The 27086-nt window shown below is 42.7% G+C and overlaps 1 protein-coding gene across 1 annotated transcript in view; it reads left to right on the top strand.

Annotated features, from left to right (window-relative positions):
* The window catches only part of LOC126260617 (thymus-specific serine protease-like), a 251955-nt gene that overhangs the window by 37383 nt on the left and 187486 nt on the right, over positions 1-27086 (top strand). Inside the window, exon 2 of the mRNA XM_049957954.1 lies at positions 18876-18903. Coding sequence (XP_049813911.1) covers positions 18876-18903 — 28 coding nt within the window. The remainder of the gene's footprint in view (positions 1-18875; positions 18904-27086) is intronic.

A 27086-nucleotide genomic window follows, 5' to 3' on the forward strand; every position in this document is an offset into this window, starting at 1 on the left:
GGCCACCCGTGGCCACACTGCTACCACATCGAGTTTCGCTTTGGAGAGCAGTGGCGACAGAAAAGACGACGACCAAAACTTGTCAGTGACCACTAGCTCTACTGAAGTAACGACTGTCGTTCCGTCGCCTGAAGCGGCGCCCATCACAGAAGCAGGATGTCTTTCCAAAAATGACGGAACTATTGAGCAAGATGTACAGAGAGACGAGAACGAGGATGCTGCACAAGATCCCAGCACGGCTTCCGAGACTGAAGAGCGACAGAAATCCGGATCTCTTCCCAAAAAGCATAAAAAACGGAGGATAGCTCCACCTGACGCTCCTCAAAAGGTACAATCAGTGCGTGAAAAGGCACAACAAATCGGTCGCAAAATCAGTGGTATGACATCCGTCAATTTTGACGTAGACCCACAGACCCCGCATACAGCGGGAAAAGACGAGTTTCGAAAAGTGAAAACGCAGACGCAACAGGATGGCGAAACGAAACGGTCCACAAATAAAGAAACAAAGAACAGAACTCCATCTCAACGTGAGCCAGAAATAGAGTTGTCTCAACGCAGTGATACAAAAAATTGGGCAGATGACATTGAAGAATTTCCCGCAGATGAGGAAATGAAGGAAGTGTCACACCTACCAGGAGGAAAGATTCCAGTGCAGAAAGACAAGCAAATGAGGGACGAGACATCGTCTCGGCCATAACATGGAAAACCTTAGACTTTGTCGACAGTAGGTCATAACGACTTGTATACTTACTTAGTTAATCATGAATTCGTTACAAGCTTATAGAATCGGGACTTTGAATCTAAACAAGATCCGTAGCGAATTAAACCTTAAGAACTTGCAAGACATGCTCTACGCCGCTGATATTGATGTTATTATGTTACAAGAAGTAACAGATATTAGACTGGATGCCATCACAGGTTACAATGCAGTCGTAAATCCAGGGAGCGACAGTGACCTCGGAACTGCGATACTCGCCAAAGAAGGAATTATCATCAAAGATGTCGAGAAACTGGTAAACGCCAGAGGTCTAGCTGTCACCATTCACAATACGCGTTTTATAAATATTTATGCACCATCTGGCACCGGGAACAGGAGGCGAAGAGCTGAATTTTATAAAGATGATATAGTTCCCCTTTTCGGTGGCCGCTACGAGCATATCATTTTTGGAGGTGATTATAATTGTGTGCTGTCTCCAAAAGACCAGACGCCGCATTTTAATAACTGTGCAGAACTCGGAGCCGTAATTACAGAACTCCGCTTAATTGACACCTGGGAGCTCAAGAACGGTGCATTGCCGGATTTCACTCATATTACGAATCATTCCGCTAGTCGCATCGACAGGATCTATGTAACAGTCGACCTGGAAACGCACGTTCTCCAGACAGAGTTATGGCCCACTATCTTTTCGGATCACGCTGCATACATATGTACCATGAACTTAAAACGGCCAGAAACGTACAGGGGACGAGGCTTGTGGAAGTTGAACGTGGAGCATCTAAAAGACCCTGAATACCACGAAATATTCAATAACGTATGGAACGCGTGCGAGAACAAATTCACTTCCTATACCTCGGCACTGGCATGGTGGATGAAATGTGTGAAACCCGCGATAAGAAAATCGCTGATGAATTACTCCCGCGAGAAAAGTGTTTGGCAAAAACGGACGATAGAATACTACTTCCAAGTCCTTCGTGACCTATATCAATCTGATGAGTCCGTAATCGCCAACTACGTGGAAATAAAACGGATTCAGGCTAAACTTCTCGGACTGAAGCGGAAACAGCTGGAAGGTCATAAAGTAAGAGCAGGACTTCACGATGCTGTAAAAGGAGAGCAAACATCTATATATCATGTGATTAATGAGAGGAAGGGGCAACGCAGGAAAATAATAACCGAACTAAGATCTTCTGACGGCAGGTTACTGACGCAGCAAAGTGACATCAAGAACGAAATTCACAAGTACTTCGCAGAGTTATTAGGCAAAACGACAATGGATATCCCGGTGGACAATGACATCATGACGGGATTCACACGCAGGCTCGACCCGGTAGAAGCAAACAACTTGTTAACTGAAATTACAGAAGAAGAAGTCGCAGACGCTATAACACGAAGCCCGAAAAATAAGTCTCCTGGGCCTGACGGAATCCCGGCCGAGTTCTATCAAATGTTCAGAAGGCAGTTGATTCCCAAATTAGCGTGTATCTGTAACGAATTAATGAATCCCGCCAATGGCGTCCCACGCGACTTCCTAGAAGGAACCATTGTTCTAATCCCGAAACATCCTGCAGGAAAATCTGTAACAAATTTTAGGCCAATCACTCTCCTAAATTCGGACTATAAAATATTTGCCCGCATCATAAACGAAAGATTAAAATCAGTATTGAACAGTCACTGGATCATATCAATCGAGCGTAGGAAAAGACAGATCAATTTACCAAACACTGTGCGACTACAGAGATATTATTTCCATTGCCGCAGCCTGTAAAATAAAATGCGCCATCGTATCATTGGACTTTGAGAAAGCATTCGATAGAGTCGATCATGCTTATCTTTTTCACACCATGCGTGCCATGAACTTCCCGCAAGGTTTTATCAACATTATTACAAATCTTCTGCAGAAGTCAACATCGATAGTTATGGTAAACGGTCAGTCCAGTAGGCCCATTGTAATGAAAAGTTCGGTGCGACAAGGGTGCCCGATGTCTATGTCACTCTTTGCAATAGCAATCGAGCCACTGCTTTTTCGCCTGAGCCACAACCTACAAGGATTCACTACACGCGGCCGTAGGATTGTCTGCAGAGCATATGCCGATGACGTTGCATTTATTGTCAAAGACAACGACGAGACAGAGAAAGCACTCGACATAATAAATAAATATGAACAAGTATCTGGTGCGAAAATGAATAGGAATAAGTCTGGCATAATGAATATTGGAAGCGGATTAGGAGTTCCCATTCATGGGCCAATAAAGGAAATTGTCACCATGACATGTCTTGGAGTGGAGTACACAAGGAATATTCGGCAGACCATCGCAGTTAATTACAGAAGAATCCTCAACACCATCCGTGCCTGTATACGTCAGCACAATCTCCGTACTCTTGATGAGATACAAAGAGTGGCTCTCGTCAACATCTATTTGTCCTCTAAATTAAATTATATATATATATATATATATATATATATATATATATATATATAAAAAGTTGCATGGCGCGGGATTCGATCCGGCAACCTCCCGATTACGAACCCGAGCGCTTACCACTGAGCCACGACGCTGTAGCAAATTTATAATCGAAGAGAGTATTTCATCACAACATTTTCTTTTAACTGTCGATTTTCTCGACAACTGTTGAGGAGTGCATCTTGGTGCTTTGCCACATTACACCTCTGGCCATGAGCTTTTATTATGCGCAGTGTGAATCGAATCTGAATTTCACAATTGGCGGCCTCCCCTTGTTAGTTAAAACTAGAGCGCGATCCGACGGGCGCCTCGTGCAGCGGCTGTCCCGTTGAAGGTCATCCGTCAAAATGGCGGCGCACACAGCCATATAGGTGACCGAGACGTGTAACCAATAGCACCCCATACCATCACGCCGGGTGATACGCCAGTATGGCGATGACGAATACACGCTTCCAATGTGAGCTCACCGCGATGTCACCAAATACGGATGCGACCATCATGATGCTGTAAACAGACCCTGGATTCATCCGAAAAAATGACGTTTTGCCATTCGTGCACCCAAGTCCGTCGTTGAGTACACCATCGCAGGCGCTCCTGTCTGTGATGCAGCGTCAAGGGTAACCGCAGCCGTGGTCACCGAGCTGATAGTCCATGCTGCTGCATACGTCGTCGAACTGTTCGTGCAGATGGTTGTTGTCTTGCAAACATCCCCATCTGTTGACTCAGGGATCGAGACGTAGCTGCATAATCTTTTACAGCCATGCGGATAAGATGCCTGTCATCTCGACTGTTAGTGATACGAGGCAGTTGGGATCCAGCACGGCGTTCCGTATTACCCTCCTGAATCCACCGATTCCATATTCTGCAAACAGTCGTTGGATCTCGACCAACGCGAGCAGAAATGTCGCGATACGATAAACCGCAATCGCGATAGGCTACAATCCGACCTTTATCAAAGACGGAAACGTATTGGTACGCATTTCTCCTCCTTACACGAGGCATCACAACAACGTTTCACCAAGCAACGCTGGTCAACTGCTGTTTGTGTATGAGAAATCGATTGGAAACTTCCCTCACGTCAGCACGTTGTAGGTGTCGCCACCGGAGCCAACTTTGTGTGAATGCTCTGAAAAGCTAATCATTTGTATATCACAGCATCTTCTTCCTGTTGGTTAAATTTCGCGTCTGTAGCACGTCATCTTCGTGGTGTAGCAATTTTGTTGGCCAGTAGTGTACATATTTTTTGTGTTACGACCAGTTTCGTTCTTAAAACATCTTCAGATCTCCTGCATTTAAACAAAACAAGAAATTAGGCTAAATCTACAGTATTTTAAAGAATAAAATAAGCTACTCGCGCTGTCCAAAGCCTTATAATAAAAAGTCACTGAGTTGTCCCAGAGTCATAATATAAATTGTATGGCTGTCGTATATAATATTAAAGACCAGACGACGGCAACAATGATCACAAGCATTTTGCTCTCCCACTGGCGGAAGTATGACGAGCAGACACAGCGTGCTGCATGTGAAGTACAAACTTATCTTTGTGCACCTGTCAACTATTCATGCACAGAGCGAGATATTTACTATTGACGAAGTGAAAGAGATGTGTTTGACATATCTTATTGTTTGAACGCTGATATCACTAACGGGACAGAGAGATCTTAGCCACAGGTGTTGACAAAGTAGCGACCCACATAGCATGCATGTTTTTATATTCAATAATAAATGAATGGCTTAGGAAGAACAAAAATAATTAGCAGGAATAGTGAATATTGTTACTATATTGATCTCCAATTGAGCAGATAAATAATATAAACCACATGGGTTCTCAGAGCAACAAGTCCTGTAAAGTAATAAACTAATATTAACGCAGGAGAGGGTGGTAAGATTGAGTGTATAATGCAATGGATGAAATAACAACTCAACTCGGCAATCAGCTTCCAGCCAACGAGAAACTAATGATCTCTGAGCCGTTGTGATGCTGTGCACTTGAATACCAAATCGCATTACAGTTCGTCACAAGTTCCTCACAGGGAATTATAGAAAAATAACTGTGCGAACACTTGTTTCATATGATTAAACTAATAGAATCATCGTCTATTAACAACCACGGCAAAAAATGAAATCAATCTCACCATAACACCCAGTATTGCACACGTCGTCTCTGACCTCCCTCACTTCGAATTCGGGAGCACAGTACTCTATTCAAACACTCACAGCCTCAGGAGGGCAGACAACAATCAGCGCCCCTTGGTGCATCGTTAAATTTTGACGTGTTAGAAATTAAAGTTATTTAATCCTTTTCAGTGCTAATACATAGGTTTAGCTAGAGAGAAAATTACTGTCAAACCCTAACGCCTATGGAACGAGCTGCCTGTAACAGGAAGTGGAACCCTAACTGACAACGTACTATGAAACAAGCTGCCTGTAATAGGAAGTGGAACCATAAATGTTGTGCGTGACTCAAGTTAGAACAGATACCCAGGGGTTGATACTGTGTTTTCAAAATTCACCCCCACATCGTCGATCTGTTAACCATACCTGACTACGTGTATTGCTGCACTCCACCATATGAACTCTGGTGAAGATATGCTCCAGCAGAGCAACACTCTGGACGAGGTTGGTACACCAGCAAGTCAAGAGTGTTGGATTCTCTTTAGCGGCCTTCATGTCGTCTTGGTGTCTCTGTAGAGCTGTACCATGGAAAGCAAGGAGAGGATGTTGGTTGGTGACCGGTATCCTCGTTCTATAACAATTAATAACTGGGTTCTTTATTCATAATCAAAGAGGTACTTTAAGTTTCCATGCGCTGTGCCACAATCTCTCTTCTCTACAGTCCACGTAGCCTCAATGCTGTTGAAGTAGAAGTCTGCTATGTTCACTATAATGTTGCTATGTGCTGACTGTCTCTGTGGTAGAGGCTAAGTCTGCAGCTCCGTCCCAGTGACACACTGGAACTCCACAGTGCACAGACTCGAACTCACTGGCATAACAAGCTCGTACTGTCTGGCTGAACTGGAGCGAAATGACTAACTGGCCCTGTGGTCTGAGACGGCGATCCTAAATACTGGCAGCTGAGAGGGCGTTGGCGGCGCGTTTCCAGCGAGTCTTGACGGTGGCCTCATCGATACTTCTTGTGACCTCTATGCTGCATGGTGTGCTAGCGCCAGCATACACCAGCACAAAGAGCAAACTAATCTGGTAAAATTTCTGTATATTGTCGAAGCATAGTGGCCTAAATTTGATAGATGTGCTTTTGTTACAGCTATTATGCAAAGTTACAACTGCATTTAGCAGAATTCGAGCTTAAGCAGCTGTAACTGCTTCTATATGATATTGCAGTGCCTGCGTAGTTCAGAAATACATTGCAATGCGGCACTGCGGCGATACTGCCGTTATGAAATACATGAAGTGTATTCGCAATTGCGAATACGGGCAACCATCAGCTGTATAATGGAATGAAGACAATAAAAATTTTGCCAGACCGGGACTCGAACCTAGATTTCCCACTTATTGCAAGTGGGCACTTTACCATTTTTTTTTTGTTGATACCGTTTTGTTCGTTATTGTCTGTTGCATTTGTTCAGGGCGAACGCCCCATGACACCTGTTCAAGTTCATCGTTGATCTGTTCACTCAGCATTTTTATTTATTTATTTTGTACAGAAGGCAGCTAACCCTCTGGCCGAACACGATGAGCTACCATGCTGGCAGACCATTAGGGTACCAGAGCATGCTCCATGGCTTAACCCAAACTTCCATATATTGCAAACCATCTGTCTTTGAAAGTTTATTGCCCAGAGTTGGTGGATAAATACGATATTGTAGCGACTGTGTTATTCAGAATTATGATGTAATGTTCCTTCGAACATGCATGCATTCGCATAATATAATGGGGAAAAAAAAGATTACTACAGTGGAGACACTCTCAGAATGAAACATGAAATAATTTCCCCTAACTCCAAGCTCTATCAATATGTAATTTTATGATGGGCTATTTTTCCTGCTGGTAGCTGGCAGTAGCCACCAGAAGCCACTGTTGCGCAGAACCGCTTAGAAGCGCGCGCGCGCACACACACACACACACACACACACACACATACACACACAAAACCGCAAGTAAACATCTTTGGAATTAAGTGTGGTGTCTAAGCGGTTCTGTGCAACAGTGGCTTCTGGCGGTTACTGCCAGCGGCCATCTACTCTGATTATTACACTCAATCAAAACTGAAATCCCAGGCTTGGATTATGAAACAGTTTTCCCCAATCTCATTTTAATAAGTAGTCACATACATACACGTAAATCTCCACTAGATTCATCTTTATTTTAAGCTACTAACACAGTAAATCTGAAAGAAATACGTGCAGTGAAGTGACATACCACTGCCACGTCTCACCCTGATTGCCTAAAGGCCCAAACAGAATATCAAAGACGAACACACGCTTCAGCACTTCCAGAAATAGACAACTCAAAGAGTTTCTTCGGCTAATCAAAGTTGATCATTGAATATCTTTTCTCACTACTGCGAAGATAATTTCACGATATAGCAGAATCAGAAACCGTGTGTAAAAATGAAAGTGTAGTTTAACACGCAATTTCCAGCAGCCCCTCCTTCTTAATTAGAACATATCTGCAATGAGTTTTGTAGGATACTGTCAGAAGAAAATAGAAACTGGTGTGAAACATCCTAAAATTCTTACGAAAGAAGAAATATATCTAATAACGAAAAGTTTAAACTTACCGATGGCTATTTTGCAGTTGTTTAAGTAATGGTAACAACCTGGCAAGCCCTGCAGATTCGGAGCTATGCAGTGCTCAGCCATGCATTCCAAATTCTAACTTCAATAACCCTGGAGTGAGTTACGTAATATTGAAAAACCAACAAGCAAAATTAGTTAAAAACTAGTATTAAAGAAAGCTCATTACATTTTTCCATAAATGATATGTCAAACATTACATGAGGAACCTAAATATTTTAGATTAAGCACTGATTTCCCAACGAGAACCAAGAATGCAATGAGAAAATCAATGCGCGTTAATGACAACGACTATCCAAATATACACATCATCTTTTTCCAAGATTTCAGGTGAAAATTAGGGTTGCGTTGATTCAGCAAAGTGAAAACTTTACATACATTTCCAGAATGAAATTTTCACTTTACAGCGGAGTGTGCGCTGATATGAAACTTTCTAGCAGGCTAAAATTGTGTGCTGTACGAGACTCGAACTCGGCACTTTTGCTTCTCACGGGAAAGTGCCGGTACAGCACTTGTCCGTGAAAGGCAAACGCCCCGAGTTCGAGTCTCGGTCCAGCAAGCAGTTTGAATCTACCGGTAAGTTTCATTAGATTCACTTGTTTCTACCAAATATTTCCAGATATAAAGAAATTGTGTCTTAAAACACGATACAAACACAAAAAATAGAAAATTTGAACTTTCCGTTCTTTCACCAAAGAAACAGTCGATACTTATTATTGAGCACAGTACCTCTTGTAAGGACAGGTAGTAAAGAATTGATGATTTTAGATCTGGGAATGGGAAATGTTTCCCAACAAAAAAATAACGAAGCAGTAAGATGACACAAGAAATGAACAGGTTACTCAAACAGAGTACAATTCAAATAAAACGAAAAAATTACAATATTACATATTCAATTAATATTCATTTGTTAAAAGAATATACGACATATTTCATCTTTTGTTAGCTGTCAGAAGTTCAAAACAAAATAATGAATGCAAAATGCGATTTCATTGATTAATCCATAATTGGAAAACTTGCAGTAATGGAAAGATCTATTTATACCTCCCTACCAAAATTTTCCTATAACATTAGAACAATAATTAAAAGGAATTACTTTAATCCAGGATCACAAAGACATTGTTTGACAGTGAGGTGACGGTTTGTATCTACATTGACTTATGCACTCAGGCACAGATTAATAATAATTTTCTTGTTGGGCAATTTGAGAACTAAGAGGTTACAGTGAACTCATGGAAACATCTTGATGTTCGATCTTGATTACATCGCTTCTTGGGTGAGCCGACGCAGTTTTAACAGTGCGTGACATGCCCCAAGCAGCACAAATTTGGCAATGTATCCAGACCGATCCAAGGACATGAAACTCCTCTCATTTGTGCCATATGTGCAATTAGCGCTTCATCTGGAACGGTAATTGATCCCAGCATTGGTCTTGCATGAGTGCCATTACGTTAGTTAGCACCACTGACCTCTGCGCATCTCTTGATAGAGAACCTAACATGGCCCATCGAACAGCTGTCCAGTTAACCCTTGCCTCTTATGTCAGCCTGTCAACCTCTGCCATGCTATTCGTCTCTCTTTTTTTTTTTTCTTGGGCGGGGGGGGAGGGGGAGGGGAGGGGCGGCTCATCAGTCTTCTGACTGGTTTGATGCGGCCTGCCACGAATGCCTCTCCTGTGCCAACCTCTTCATCTCGGAGTAGCAAGAGCAACCTACGTCCTCAATTATTTGCTGGATGTACTCAAATCTCTTTCTTCCTCTACAGTTTTTGGGTTCTACAGCTCCCTCTAGTACCATTGCAATCATTCCCTGATGCCTTAACAGATATCCTATCATGCTGTTGTCAGTGTTTCCAACATATTCATTTGCTCTCCGATACTACGCAGAACCTCCTCATTCCTTATCTTATCAGTCCACCTAATTTTCAACATTCGTCTGCAGCACCACATCTGAAACGCTTCGATTCTCTTCTTTTCCGGTTTTTCACACAGTGCATGTTTCATTACCTTGTATATTCTCAGAAATTTCTTCCTCAAAGTAAGGCCTATGTTTGATACTAGCAGACTTTTGTTGGCCAGGAATATCCCTTTTTACCATTGCTAGTCTGCTTTTGATGTCATCCTTTCTACGTCCGTCATTGGTTATTTTACTGCCTACACAGCAGAATTCCTTAACTTCATCTACTTCGAGACCACCAATACCGATGTTAAGTTTCTCGCAGTTCACATTTCTGCTACTTGTCATTGCTTTCGTCTTTCTTCTCTTTACTCTCAATCCATATCCTGTACTCATTAGATCGTTCATTCCATTCAGCAGATCCAGTAATTCTTCTTCACTTTCACTCAGGATAGCAATGTCATCAGAGAATCTTATCACTGATATCTTTTCACCTTGAATTTTAATTCCACTCCTGAAACCTTTTTATATTTCCATCATTGCTTCTTCCATGTACAGATTGAGCAGTACAGGCGAAAGACTACTTCCCTGTCTTACACCCTTTTTAATCCCAGCACTTCGTTCCTGGTCGTCCACTCTTACTATTCCCTCTTGGCTCTTGTATATTACCCGTCTCTATCTACAGTTTACTCTTTTTTTCTCAGAATTTCGAACATCTTGTACCATTTTACAGTGTGGGACGCTTTTTCCAGGTCGATAAATGATACGAACGTGTCTTGATTTCTCGTAGTCTTGCTTCCATTATCAACCGCAACGTCAGAATTGCCTCTCTGGAGCCTTTACCTTTCCTAAAGCCAAACTGATCGTCATCCAGCACATCCTCAATGTTCTTTTCCATTCGTCTGTACATTATTATTTGTAAGCAACATGGATGCACGAGCTGTTAAACTGATTGTACGATAATTCTCACACTTATCAGCTCTTGCAGTCTTCGGAATTTTGGGGATGATATTTTTGCAAAAGTCAGATGGTATATCGCCATTCTACACAGCAACGTGAATAACTGTTTTGTTGCCACTTCCCCGAATGATTTCAGAAATTCTGATGGAATGTTATCTATCTCTTCTTACTTATTTTATCTTGAGTCCCCCAAAGTTATTTTAAATTCTAATTTCAATATTGGATCCCCTGTCTCTTCTCAATCGACTCGTGTTTCTACATCTATCACATCAGACAAATCTTCCCCCGCATAGAGGCTTTAAATATATCCTTTCCACCTATCCGCTCTCCCCTCTGCATTTAACAGTGTAATTCCCGCTGCACTTTTAATGTCACCACCCTTACTTTTAATGTCACCGAACGTAGTTTTGACTTTTCTGTATGCTGAGTCTGTCCTTCCGACATTCATTTCATTTTCAATTTCTTCGCATTTTTCATGCAGCCATTTCGTCTAAGCTTCCATGCACTTCCTATTACTTTAAAAAAAATGGTTCAAATGGCTCTGAGCACTATGGGACTTAACTTCTGAGGTCATTAGTCCCCTAGAACTTAGAACTACTTCAACCTAACTAACCTAAGGACATCACACACATCCATGCCCGAGGCAGGATTCGAACCTGCAACCGTAGCGGTCGCGCGGTTCCAGACTGCAGCGCCTAGAACCGCTCGGCCACTCCGGTCGACCCTATTTATTTCATTCCTCAGCGATTTGTATTTCGCTATTCCTGAGTTTCCCGGAAAAATTCCGTACTTCCTTCTTTCATCGATCAACTGAAGTATTTCTTCTGTTTCCCATGGTTTCTTCGCAGTTACCTTCTTTGCACCTATGTTACCTTTCCAACTTATGTGATGGGCCTTTTTAGAGATGTCCATTCCTCTTCAACTGTACCGCCTACTGAGCTAATTCCTATTGCTGTATCTATAGCCTTAGAGAACTTCAAGCGTATCTCGTCATTCCTCTGTACTTCTGTATTCCACTGTTTTGCATGTAGATTCTTCCTGACTAATGTCTTAAACTTCAGCGTACTCTTCATCATTACTATTTGTAATCTGAGTCTATATCTGCTCATGGGTATGCTTTACAATCCAGTACCTGATTTCGGAATCTCTGTCTGATCATGACGTTATCTAACTGAAATCTTCCCGTATCACCCTGCATTTTCCAAGTAAACCTCTTTCTCTTGTGATTCTTGAACAGAGTATTCTCTATTACTGACTGAAATTTATTAAAGAACTCAATTAGTCTTTCTCCTCCCTGAATCCTTGTCCCAAACGCATATTCTCCTGTAACGTTTTCTTCTACGCCTTCCCCTACAACTTCATTCCGGTACCCCATTACTATTAGATTTTCGTCTTCCTATACGTACTGTATTACCCTTTCAATATCCTCGTATACTTTCTCTATCACTGCATCTTCAGCATACCTGAACTATTGTTGTCGGTGTTGGCTTCTGACGATTCTGATAAGAACAACCTATCACTGAACTGTTCAAGGTAACACACTCTCTGCCCTACCTTCCTGTTCATAATGAATCCTACTCTCGTTATACCATTTTCTGCTGCTGCTGATTTTACCCTATACTTAACTGACCTGAAATCCTTGTGTTCTTTCCATTTCACTTCACTGATCCTTACTATATCTACACTGAGCCTTTGCATTTCCTATTTCAGATTTTCTAGTTTTCCTACAACATTTAAGCTTCTGAAATTCACGCCCCGACCTGTAGAACGTGTCATATAAACACACCTTATATTAAAACTAAAATTGGAAGTATATGATCAATGGTCGTAACTGATTATACCACACAAACAGGTCCAATGAGCATCATTCAAAATTAAAAGGACATGACATAGATCTATGGGCACAATAAACATAAATCCACACTCTACAAACTGCTCGTTACATCCACACAAAATTCAAATTAAAAACACCTACTACTTCAATTCCACATTCTCATATTCCTAACATCATACATCACTACTTCCTACTATTTACAGCACTACATACAACCAATATATTCTGATTCGTTGGCGCCTTCTCTCTCTATGAAATTCTGTATCTCAATCACCAAACATATAACAGTGTGGTGTAGTGTTTAGCGTAACAGTCTGGCATGCTGCGGGTCACCACTTCATAGCTACCCTCTAATAAATATTTTTCATTCTGTATTTACTGTTTCTGGAAGGTTCTCGAACTATATTATGTTTGTAATGTTCCTACACCTGGATTATTCGGCAGTTGTATAAATACTAACATTCTGGAATAAGCGATGCTCGTATAAATAGCTTCACTCTCCATCCAGGAGATCAATAGTATTCTGGGTGTGTGTTGGTGTCAGTAATTCACGTGGTTTCAGTACTAAGAGCTGAGCTTCGTTGCAGACCCTGTCTTTGGTTTTGATTTGACTGACGTTTCAACATGACATTGTCTGGTGGAGACGTGGGGCGCTTCAAAACTTCTACAACATTGAGGCTACAAAAGGCAATGTAGAAGCTGTCGCCTGTACAGATAGAAACCAAAATATAAGCAGTACATAGTTTTTAAGATCCCTACATGCCAGAAATAGATGGATTGCAAAACAGCAGTAAATCAGCTGCGCATCAGACATCCGACAGCGTTGTCTGGAGACACTGGTCAGGACTTGACGAAAAGGGTGAAAGGACTACGCTGAATTACCAAATACGACAGGTGGGATGCGTCTGGCAAGTGGTTCAACAACAACGAAGAGAGGGCAAACTGAAGAAAACATTTGCTGAGAATCGACAGCAAGTCAGCTTAGCAGAAGAACAACTGAAGAACGGGACCCAAAGTAATGGTGAAACGACACTGTCATACGTACAGCCCTTTGCAGCGGTATGAATCTGAATATGACAGAAGCCGACAAAATCTCACATTGAAGAAAAAAGTCGCATAATACACATAAAAAGGTTTTCTGATAAAGTATGACACAACAAAAACTGAAATTATCAAGTGTTCCCAGCGCATCAAGGAAATTCGTTGTACCACCACAATCTGCACAGAATGACTCAATAGCATTCAGTTACCTTACTCACCTCTACCAAAGGCAAAGTAGGTTAACAAAATCAAATGGCTCTGAGCACTATGGGTCTTAACATCTGAGGTCATTAGTCCCCTAGAACTTAGAACTACTTAAACCAAACTAACCGAAGGACATCACACACATGAGTGCCCAAGGCAGGATTCAAACCAGCGACAGTAGCGGTCGCGCGGTTCCAGACTGAAGCGCCTAGAACCTCTCGGCCACACCGGCCGGCCAGGTTAATATTTAGATGATAATTTGAAAATGAACTAGCATTAAATGCATTAAGAATACAATGCATTAACCCCACGTAACACGATAGCTTACAAACTACCATATCAAACACATTTACTTAAAAGTACTCCGAGGATTTTCTCCTTTTCATTTTTCTTAAATAACACAGTTCGTGAAATAACCAGTGTGCCACACGTCGTTAATGCCACACAACTGAATGTATAGCTCACGCCCTGGGTAAGAGCCAATGCATTCGGTAGTGAGCAGTAACTGTCCCAACAGACCAAGCTTTGCAAAATATTAGCAATGTGGCTCATGATATGTCCCGGAAGGTAAGGTGACATGAATAACATATTACTATGCAGACAGAGTCTGTTATACGTTTCACCATCAATAGGTTGAATCACCAATTTCGAACCACTGCTGCGAATATCTGTACTCAGAGTAAAGTCCCCAAAGCAGAACACACTTAAGGAAGACAGAGTACAATTACAGTCCAGTACCTTGTAATTTATGGACCTTAGTACACAACGTGTCCGCTGCTCGTGGTTTGGCGGTAGCGTTCTCGCTTCCCGAGCACGGGGTCCCGGGTTCGATTCCCGGCGGGGTCAGGGATTTTTCCTGCCTCGAGATGACTGGGTGTTGTTGTGTCGTTTTTATCATCATCATTCATCCCCATCACGGTCGGAGGAAGGCAATGGCAAACCACCTCCACTAGGACGTTGCGGAGCGGGTCTCCCGCATCGTTCCCCTACGCTCTGTAAACAAGCGTGGGACTTCATTTCCATTTCAGTACACCACGTGCCCCACAGTCCTTAAATCAACTATTATAGTCAGTGCGGCCCTCCGCAACGACTCACTCCCAACTGTGAAGACGATCAGTCATCCACTGAACATAATTTGACTAGACTCCTTTTCTTACATATGTTGGCCACTCTCGTCTCTCCAGCATGAGCATCCGTTACAGCCACAGGAAATTTCAGAACCGAGTTGTCTAGTGGTCTGGAGCCAAACAGCCTCGTCTTTACAACTGATGATCACTATCTCAGTCCGTGATCTGGAAACTCCCGAGGAAGGTCCCTAATCTTGCTAGCATACTCGGAACCCAAATGCTCCACACCTGCTTCAGTAGGTTTTGAGTTCTTTTCAAAACTATTTGTATGTCCCATTCCTGCAACATACTTGTCAGACCCACAGCCTTGTCTAATTCACTCATGCTGACAAAATGTCACTTTAGATCTTCAAGAGGTTTAAAGCAAAACTTTCCAATCAGTCCAGTTATTGTTCTCCACCATAACTCACATGAATTCATCCACACAGTGCCCTGCGTGGAATTAGCTGCTCTACCAAATTCTTATGAATATCGGTAAAGTTAGAACCCCAAGGAATTACATGCTGAAATAAGTGCAATAAACTGCCGTTTGATTGACCGCCATTACACGTAACAAATTATGGCTGGAAATACCCACTGCTTCACCCCTGCTCCGCAATTTGACCATCAAATGTAATAGCATCAACGACTGCAGAACTGATCGAACCTCCTTGACGCTGCGAAATGTCCTCCAATGAGTTAGAAAGTTTTGAAAATAATATTCCTGGGTGAGTTGATCATTCGACATCATCCTGCCAATGATCAACTCTTCTGCACCCACAACTTCCTTTCTGCCGCCCGACAAGCTTTGACTGATCCCTCTAACTTGGAACCCAAATTACGGAATTGCAACACTGACTGCCGCCCTACCTAAATCATTTAAATGATTTCTGTAGTGTTCCAACCGTGTTTGCATTCTCCTAACCTGACTACTGGAGGGAGCTGTTTCTCAGCCTGAAATTTGACAATTACACAACAGATGGTGGCAACAGCCCAAATTATCTTAGCCAGATCCATTGGCGGGCTTCAGTTGGTTTGTCAAGAACCTTCATGAACTGTTGTACATATTCACCACTATTTCCTTTACACTTTTCCACCCTTCTAATTAATAATTCGCGGACTATTTCTTCCTTTCTCAAACAAGTTGGGTCACGTACCATTTCTTGGTTCCATACTGAAACTGAAAACCTTATACAGTATCGAATTCCAATATTGTCGAGCTGTATGAAACCGACACATAGACTCACACTCTGCTGCAAGTTATAGACTGGGCACTAAAATCCCCACTCGCTATGGGTAGCGTAGCCGTTGTACTGCGAGCGTTGTGTGGTAGCACGCGTGAGAGCGAGTCACTGAGTGGGCACATGTATAGCAGACCGCACTGGTCTCACGTCTTTATTTGGTAGTGTGGTTTATTTTTATATGTAGGGCTGTCTATATGGCAGTGACACATGGTTATTACAGGAACTAACAATGATCACAATATTTTGTGAAACCGATAAAATAAATGTAGTCCTTGTTCCAATTTGGTCGGCTTACGTGTTCACCTGTAACCGTCACAGATATTTCTTGTACACGGTAATACAGGATTGTGAGCGCACTCCCTATGCAGCACGCACGTCAGGAGGAGTAGAAAATCGTACCCAGCGAGACGATAATTGGAGAGGAGCTTACAACTGTTATTTCAATATTTTCACAACTTGTCGTGGTTATCAGATATGCCTCGTCTAAGAGTGAATCTGTAGAAACCTTCTGGGGTAGTTAGTTTTCTTGAATATGTGTAATAACTATAGCACAATCACTCAAAGATACTTCACTGGATATTACAGATAATTCAAATAAAATTATTTCTCAGAGCTACAATGGTGCAGCTGTCATGAGTGGTCATTAATAATGTGTACGAACTGTTCTAGAGAATCATTTTAGGCATCCCCATTTTGTTCATCGTTATTCTCCTAAATACAGTCTGATTGTGGCCCAAGTGTCGAATCAAACTACGGGCAACGTCAATTTATTTCTGAGAATTCTAGATTTTTAGTAGTTCTTCCCAGCGAACAACGATGCTAAATGACGTAGTGATAGGAAAGTCCTTAATGCTTGCAACATGAGGTGGTATTGTAAATCGGGAACTGTACAAGTAGTATATAAAAACTGAGAATCACTTACAGAAAGGTAGAAAATTCAGGTTACATCTCAGTAACCTACGATGCTGACCATTGAAAATGCAACAAAAGAAAGGGTAGCAAGTAATGAAATTCCACTTACTGTGCGGACACAGTATATATTAGGAAGAATGCATTATTAAATTTCTAGGTAAAGGTCGCGAAATTTAGTTCACAAAGCCGCCGTTTCTGGCAGCAAAAATGGCTCTAGCCCAACCGGGCATCAACCCAGCTAATTGCGAGTTTCAAAGATATTGGCGAATACTTCAATTCACGCTGCTTCAGCTCTATTCCAGAGTTCATCAGTTCTAGTGGCTGGCGAGTGGTGGTGTGGCAGTCTCTAGGCACCCGTGGCGAGATGATTTCATTGGGTGATACGAAGAAACTGCTGACCAGTTCAGTAGTCAAACACTCCCTGTATCGGGATAAGTCAAATCAGTAAGTGTACATTATCTTGGTGTAACCTCACGGAGATCCCGAAGGTGATGCAACAGAAATGCAAAAGTTGTTTTCCAAATTAAGAGCTATACCAATCACAGGTGATCCTACTCTCACTGACGCCTCACACAATCACGGCTGGTGCTGGGCCTGTATGACGACGAGGTGCGCGATCTGACGACGTTCGTTCTCCTCGGAGCCGCTGCAAATGGATACGTCCACCGTCTTGCTGTATGCAGGGCCAGGACTCTTCTGAAAAGACGACGTAGTGCCACTTATGCATCCAGCGGTGGCATTGCGCGCACCACGTTCGGCGTGCCACTCTCTGCTACCGCGTCAAGGCAGTCCACAACAATGGCAGCTGTTCTCACATCCGTGGTCCACGTTGCTCCAGACGTTGTTGTGCTGCCCATGTCGATACCTGTCTCGCTGAAAACAAGAAAAAAGTCTGTTTCTGGAGTCAAGTTATGGGATGTGCCTGTATGAATCAGCAAAGCTGAGCGAAAAATATGTCTGTCCTCTTCAGTACTACTCGCGTGGGGTCGTTGAGTAGGTAAATGACGTTGATTTAAGTCCTTCTGAATCCATCGATTCCGAACTCTACTAATGGTTGTGAGATGCCGATCAACGCGGGCTACAATATCACCGAAAGATGAACCACATTCTCGGTAGATCACGATCCTTCCATTCTCGAAATCCGACACGTGCTGGCAGATGTTTCTTTGTACATAAGGGTGAGGAGAGGTATATTACAGAGCAGCGTGGCAACTGCTGTCGTAGAAAAACTGGTCAGGAGCAGAAACGAATAGCGACCAAGTTAACACAATAAACAGATTCTTTACTTAACCTGTTTTCCTTTAAACATGTGAAGACTCATCGCACAAAATACAGCAAGAAATAAGACCAGCTCGCAGTGTCTGTCAGAAAGAGGCTCTCTGAACTAAACATGAACGATACAGTCTGAACCGTGACTGTGGCATCTGGGTAGTCTCACTCAGCAAAGAAGGCTACAGGTGTCAGTAGTGTGTGGCTGCCGCTCGCTGTCCGTTGTTGAGGCGGCGAGGCAGCAGAGGACGCTGGAGGTGTGACAGTGTGTATGCTCCATTGGGTGCAACGGATCCTGCATGATTGCTGTCGGCGTCTAACAGAAACTTGCAATTCCTTTACCAACTTTAAGATGCCGATAGGGTGGCAACAGTATGTGATACCACAAACAGGATCATCTAACAACCAACCAAGATTCAAATGCGATTTCTGTATGAGAAGTGAGCTGCTTAGTCTTTTCTTTTTTACAGAATCAGCTGAGTACCTAGTAATCCCTGGGTACGTATTTGTTACAGTCTTCTATTAGTCCATCTTCTCCTTCCCCCTCTCTCCGACAATTTCCACCTCCTCTCTTTCTGCCCATCTCCTCCTCCACCTTCTAACTCCACCTCCATCTAATCCTCACCCCCTCTATCTTCTCATCCCTTTCTCTCTGTCCAACTTCTCCCCCCCCCCCCTCTCTCACCATCTCCTACAACTCTCTCTCCTCCTCCCCCCTCTCTCTGCCCATCTCCTCCTTCCCTCTCTCTCTCTGTGCAACTACTCTCGCTGTCTTATGGACACCTCCTCCTCTTTCCTTCCTCTTTCCATTTCCTCCTCCCCCACCCCTCTCTCAGTTCAGCTCCTCCTCTCCCCTCTCTCTGTGTCCATTTCCTCCTTTTTCCTTTCCATCCATTTCACACTCCCTCTCTCCCTGCCCATCACCTCCTCCCCCACCATATGTGTCCATTCCTCCGTCCTTCTCTCTGTCTGTCCATCTTCCCACTTCTCTATCTATGTTATCACCACCACCCCCAACAGCAGCACTATGCTGAATCTTAAGCCACAGCATTTCTTTTCACTATCCAGTCACATTAATGTGACCACCTGTCAAAAGCCTGAATAAGCACCTTCTGTAGCAAAGGCCATTGTGAGACATGATCAGGAAGACTGTCAGTGAGATTCGGTAAGATACCGACAGGGGTGTGGAACCACGCCGACTTCAGTGCAATGGCAATCTGGGCTAGGTTTCTCGGTTGAGGGTTTGTGGTTGTAAGGGGTCCGTAGGCCCTTCCTATAACTTTGCACTCGGCACAGGTCGATAGGGCGAACAATCGATTGTGACGTGTTGCGAGAGTGAGTGTCGAGATGCGCCAGAGTGGTTGGCGCGAATGGTGTGTGTGTGGAGGCGATTATTGGAATACAGGGTTTTTAACCGAGAAGGGTGTCACCATCGCCGTGGTTAGACCCCTAAATAATAAATAAATACCGGAAAAGTGATTAAGTATCTTTATAAAAGTGATCAGTGACGTTACTAGTGCCGATATTTACTCGTAGTTTCGCGTCTATCGCGCCGGCCTAACCTTGGATTGCAGTGCTGGATGCAGTGATGGATTAGCGTGTGACGGTAATGGCAAATGAAGAAAGCCTGTGCTGAGATTAGCCGTAATTAGATATGTATGACGAAGGCAGTGGCTGTCTCCTTTTTGTGTTTTGAGAAGTATATAAGTTCGTAATTAGTAAAACAGTGTTGGTGTTCCTTATTACCATACATTCAGTATTATAGTATTGAACAGGACGAACTGGAAAGTAACAACTTCCGTAGCAGTCAATTCCGATTACCAGCCCCATTAGGTTCACGGTCTTGTCAATAATAAATATTGGGCTGCTATTCGATCAGCTCAGGTCGGGATAAAAACGGAGGTGTTACATGGTGCGATGGGGGAGGTCCCACAGATTCTCGATTGGGTTTTAATCTGGGGATTTTGGTTGTCAATGGAGTATGTGAAGCCATCCTGCCACTCTTTGATCCACTCATATACACTGCAAGCTGTGTGTCGCGTCTCATTGTCCTGCTATTAGATGCCATTGTGCCTAGGAAAAACAGACTGCACATAGTGGTAGTCATGGCCCCCAAGGATTATGCATACTTGTGTTGGCCCATTGTGGCTTCCAGGATGACGAGATCACCCACGGAATTCCAAGAAATAATGCTCCAGAATGTAACGCTCCCTCCTCCGGCCTGGACCCTTCCGACGACCGTTGCAGTGTGTTTTCTTTCAGACATTTCACGCTGATGGAGCATAAAAAGCGGTCCCCTGAAAAGGCCACCTGCCGCCACTTTGTGGACGTCCAGTCGCGATATCGGCGTGCAAATTCCAACCTTCGCCACTAATTAACATTAGTCAGCATGGGTGCATGAACCAGGCTCGTGCTGCGGAATCGCATACGCCTTGATGTTCGCTGGACGGTCGCTCAGGAGGCGCTTCCCCTTACTTCATCTGGGTGGTCTGTTGCTCAACAGATGCACGTCTGTTCGCCCATAAACAACTCTGCAGCCGTCGTTCACCCCTACCATTTATGGCCCGTGATGCAGTACACTTGCCTCAGTGCCAGTTTTGGATAGCGTCATTCTGCCATGTACGATTTACTTCTACCACGGTGGCACACGAACATTTTAAAAATTTATCAGTTTCGGAAATACTTCAACCCTTGGTCCAAAAACCAATGATAATGCCCTCTTGGGAGTCAGATAAATCGCTCCTGTTTCAAATTACTACGACGAATGCACTGTTTTCCGCTTTCTCCCGATACGTTTTATATACCCTTCAGTGCTATTGCTGCCACCTGCCGTCTGTGAGTAGTTACTGCAGGTGGACGTTTGGCATAGACGGTGGTCACATTAATGACACTGGACCGTGTAATAAGTAATACGTGTATCAAGTTTGTTCGAGGGTAATCCCATAAGTAAGGTCTCCTATTTTTTTTATAAGTACATAGACCTGTTTATTTCTACAATGGTTTACATCAGTTCACAGCTTGAACATTTAGCTATTTTTCGACATAATCACCATTTCTGTCGATGCAATTTTGTAGACACTGTGGTAGTTTTTGTATGCCCATGTCATACCAGCTCGCCGCCATGCTGTTCAGAAAGTTATGAAACTCTTCTTTCACCTCGTCGTCGGAGTTGAATCGCTTTCTGGCAAATGTTCTTTTAACCTAGGGAACAGGTGATAGTCACTGGGGGCCAAGTCAGGACTATAAGGTGGGTGGGTGGGTGATTATGTTCTACTGAAACTGTTGCAGGAGAGCAACGGTTTGCCGAGCGATGTGTGGGCGAGCATTGTCATGGAGAATGTGTACGCCCTTGCTCAACATCCCTCTTCTCCGGTTCTGAATTGACAGTTTGAGTTTTTTCAGAGTCTCACAGTACCTGTCAGCGTTAATTGTGGTCCCAGTGGGCATACAGTCGACCAACAATACCCTTTTCCGATCCCAAAAAACGGTTGTCATGACTTTACCGGCAGACAATGTCTGTTTGAATTTCCGCTGCTTTGGCGAAAAAGGATGCCGCTAAGCTAGGGTGACCAAATTATTTTCGGTGAAAACTGGGACACATTCACCCGGGTGCCAATGGACACCTCATTCCACATGTACCCAGGTTTCTTAATTTTAAATATTAATGTTTTGTTGATACATTTTGTTAACCCGATTATTATAACTAATAAGAGGATACAAAAGATTGATATAATCTAGATTATCTGTATAATTAATGACATTTAATAAACGTATACCGTAATAAAGAAATGTATTACGATTTTACAAAATTTTACAGCTATTCAACTTTTAATCAATTAATTTTAACATGAGCTTTAATATTACTGAGCACTTGTAGATGGAATTGACTGTCCTTGGAGAAAAGGGTATTTTTCACTGCCTCCAGCCTTCTTGATGATGTCTTTGTTCTTTGAGACACAGTGATAAAACTCGGCACAATCCATTTTGTAGTTGTACAGGATCTGCAGGATTGCTTCAAGAGAGTCCACCTCCATTCTGTTTCTTTCATCAGTCCACTGGATATTCATGAACGAAAATATTCTTTCAACATTGGCATTATGGGCTGGGATTGCAAATAAATAACTTGCAATTATTACCAACTCAGAGTAATGCTTTTAAAAAAACTCACCCATTTCTCATGACATTCCAATGGTGTTTTCTTTTTCATCATTCCACTTGTGAAGACTTTCTTCAACAAAATTTGTCAGTATGCCGAACTGATCAAAGAGAATGGAATCATCGATTTCAATATCTTTACTCTTCAAATAAGAAACTGTCTCTTCAATACTTTTCCATTTTGGCACTCTCTTCAGTAACATCCAAACCAACACCGGCGATGAGGGTAAATATGAGGCTCTCCACTTGCTGAGATATTCTCCACAAGTGTCATAAAACTTGTTAACTTCTTCTCTAAAACTCCTTTCCGATGCTTGTGATACTTCTGCTCTTTTAAGGGCAGATTTAACATTAAAAGAAATGAACTGCTGTCCTCTCCTCTTAGTAACAGTTTCCAGAGTATTTTTCAAAACATCATTTACCTCTATTAGACTTTTCGTGCTTCCCTCAATTTCCTTTGTCCCATGCTGCAAAGTGCTAAGCTGACTGTGAATGAACCATAAGTAGGCTTCACTTAAAGGGTTACTGAAAAACGGAACCAATACTTTGGGGGCTTTGTCTTCATTTACGAAAAAATCTTTTAACGGTTCAAACAGGCGGGTTACTCTTTCAACTGCTGGAAACAGAGATAACAAGCGAGTTTTCGAGTGACACATTATATTCATATATTCAGTTCCCACATAATCACAGAACTCCTTAAGCCTCTCTGTTCTAACAGTATACAGGGTGAGTCACCTAACATTACCGCTGGATATATTTCGTAAACCACATCAAATACTGACGAATCGATTCCACAGACCGAACATGAGGAGAGGGGCTAGTGTAATTGGTTAATACAAACCATAAAAAAATGCACGGAAGTATGTTTTTTAACACAAACCTACGTTTTTCTAAATGGAACCCCGTTAGTTTTGTTAGCACATCTGAATATATAAACAAATACGTAATCAGTGCCGTTTGTTGCATTGTAAAATGTTAATTACATCCGGAGATATTGTAACCTAAAGTTGACGCTTGAGTACCACTCCTCCGCTGTTCGATCGTGTGTATCGGAGAGCACCGAATTACGTAGGGATCCAAACGGAACGGTGATGGACCTTAGGTACAGAAGAGACTGGAACAGCATATTACGTCCACATGCTAACACCTTTTTATTGGTCTTTTTCACTGACGCACATGTACATTACCATGAGGGGTGAGGTAAACGTACACACGTGGTTTCCGTTTTCAATTACGAAGTGGAATAGAGTGTGTCCCACTGGAAACGCGTCGACGTATGTGGTATCAGCATGATGGTACACCTGCACATTCCGCAATTAACACTAGGCTGACCCTTGACAGGATGTTCGACGGGCCTTTCATAGGACGTGGAGGACGCGTAAATTGGCCAGTCCGTTCTCCTGATCTTACACCTCTGGACTTCTTTCTGTGGGGTACGTTAAAGGAGAATGTATACCGTGATGTGCCTACAACCCCAGAGGATATGAAACAACGTATTGTGGCAGCCTGCGGCGACATTACACCAGATGTACTGCGACGTGTACGACATTCATTACGCCAGAGATTGCAATTGTGTGCAGCAAATGATGGCCACCACATTGAACATCTATTGGCCTGACATGTCGGGACACACTCATTCCACTCCTTAATTGAAAACGGAAACCACGTGTGTACGTGTACCTCACCCCTCATGGTAATTTACATGTGCGTCAGTGAAAAAGACCAATAAAAAGGTATTAGCATGTGGACGTAATGTGCTGTTCCAGTCTCTTCTGTACCTAAGGTCCATCACCGTTCCCTTTGGATCCCTGCGTAATTCGGTGCTCTCCGATACACACGATCGAACAGCGGAGGAGTGGTACTCAAGCGTCAACTTTAGGTTACAATATCTCCGGATGTAATTAACATTTTACAATGCAACAAACGGCACTGATTACGTATTTGTTTATATGTTCAGATGTGCTAACAAAACTAACGGGGTTCCGATCGAACAGCGGAGGAGTGGTACTCAAGCGTCAACTTTAGGTTACAATATCTCCGGATGTAATTAACATTTTACAATGCAACAAACGGCACTGATTACGTATTTGTTTATATGTTCAGATGTGCTAACAAAACTAACAGGGTTCCATTTAAAAAAAACGTAGGTTTGTGTTAAAAAACATACTTCCGTGAATTTTTTTATGGTTTGTATTAACCAATTACACTAGCCCCTCTCCTCATGTTCGGTCTGTGGAATCGATTCGTCAGTATTTGATGTGGTTTACGAAATATATCCAGCGGTAATGTCAGGTGACTCACCCTGTATATGTAAAAGTGTGAGTATACCTTCATGACGATAGTTTCAACATCACAGCTTAAACTGTCAGCAGATGTCTGCACGCTATTGTGTAAAACATGTGCAGGGCACCCTATGCCTTCAATGTTTTCATGCAATGTTGCCTTTAATTTGGTAAATACGTTGCATTTGCCTTGCCTTTTTAAACCACCAAAGTTTGTGTTGGTGTTGTCTCCACAAAATGCCACACATTTATTTTTCTCAAGATCAAACATTTCGATTGTATTCATACAAAATCTTGAAATTTCGTCAGATGTTTCATTAGGTAGGGAACTCATCTTCAAAAGTTTGGTCTGAATTCCCTGATTAATATCGAAAAACTGAACAACAAACGGAAATATTTTAGTGGCCTTATGATTGCTGGCATCAGTAGATATCCCGTAGAAAGAAGACTTTTTGATGTATTCAAGGCTTTCCTTTACACTCTGGGGAGCAATAACTCCTTTCACTAAGGCTGACACTTTAGTTCTTGCTGAACTAAACTTTTTTGCAATGGAAGAATCATCAAACATAATGCTATTAAACTTATTAGTACAATCACTAGATCTATAAGTTTGGTGATGTTTTACCGTGTGGTAGGCTAGTGTAAGCTCGGCTGCTCGAACTTTCGTCTCTTCACTTGAGTGATGTTTCACAAAATAATTTTGTAGAGTTTTACTGCAGCTCGGTACACTGTATCTGTTAATGTGTTTCTTTGACCTGATGTGCTCAACTATGTCGGAACGTCCACCATGACTTCTACTAATAAAACATTTACATACGGAACACTCTGCTTCGTAATCAAAACGACCTTTCTTAATGAAATTCCATTCCTTGGAATAACAGTCACTGAGCTTGCAGACACGTTTCGGCATTGCGTTTCACAGTACTGCAGCAATAATACCACTAATATGAGAAAACACTATTGCAGTTTGTCTGACAAAACATCAACTACTACACTGTTCTGACAAAGAGTGTGTGAGTAAGTGGCGCGACAATCGGACGGTTTCATAGCTCTGTTACAATAATACAACTTACTGCTTGTTGGCCAAAGTACCGCTCAAAGTAAATTATTGCCTGAGTGTGTCAATGTTGATACTGTGATTACTAGTATGGGACAATGGAGGTTTTAGACAATTAAGCTAAAATATATTAATTTCTTGTGTTGTATTTCCTTTAATATAGCGGAATCCCAAAAATTTGAGAAAGTTTCACGAAATGTATTTAAAAACTAAATTACGAGACTTTTGAGCGCCCCGAAACAAATTTTCGGGACACCGGGACACAGGGATGAAAAATGGGACAATCCCGGTTTTCCGGGACGTTTGGTCTCCCTACGCTAAGCGTGATTGTTGCTTGGTCTCAGGTGTAAAGTGGTATGCCCAGGTTTCGTTACCCGTGACAATTGAGTCCAGAAAGTTCTCCTGTTCGGCTGCAAGACGGTGAAGAAATGTGCAGGAAGCATCAACTCGTTGCCGCATGTGGTCCTCAGTCAGCATGTGTGGCACCCATCTGCGCACACCTTCCGGTAGTTCAATGTTTCCGTTAAAATTCTGTGAGCGGTGCTTCGGGAAACCTCAGGAACCAACGTGCAAAGATCATCCAGGGTGATCCGCCGATCTTCACGCATGCTTTGCTCAAACGTCAGCACTGTCTCCTCAGAAATTAACGGTCTCCCGTTCCTTTGTTCGTCGTGAATTTCGGTCCGACCAGCTGCAAACTCTCTACACCACTTACCGACATTTTTGACATCCATGCACGACTCTCCGTACACTTCCGTCAATTGGCGATGGATTTCAATCTGCGCTGTGCCCTTTTCGTTCAAAAACCGAATAACTGCGTGCAATTCGCACTTGGCGGTAACATCCAACGGGAGCTCCATTCTCAACGGCTGCCAAGCTACGACTGAGCGCCTCAGCGCAGTGTTGCCAACTCTAAAAAACCCGAGTCGCTAGATTCAATATCAAAAGTCGCTAGAAAGTCGCTAAAACTGATTTTACCAGCGGTGGGGGGGGTGGGGGGGTGGGGGGGGTGGTAATAAAATATTAATAAAAATTGTCTCATACGTAATTGCTATATTGTCTTAATTAAGTGACGCATCGCTTGCAACAACATACATATAAAATACGCTAACGTTTAATTAAACATGTTATCATAATTGACGCAACACATAAATTGTTGTTTCAATCACAGTAGTCAAATATACTAG

The sequence above is a fragment of the Schistocerca nitens genome, chromosome 5, assembly GCF_023898315.1.
Source record: "Schistocerca nitens isolate TAMUIC-IGC-003100 chromosome 5, iqSchNite1.1, whole genome shotgun sequence".
In the NCBI taxonomy this organism is placed as follows: Eukaryota; Metazoa; Arthropoda; class Insecta; order Orthoptera; family Acrididae; genus Schistocerca; species Schistocerca nitens.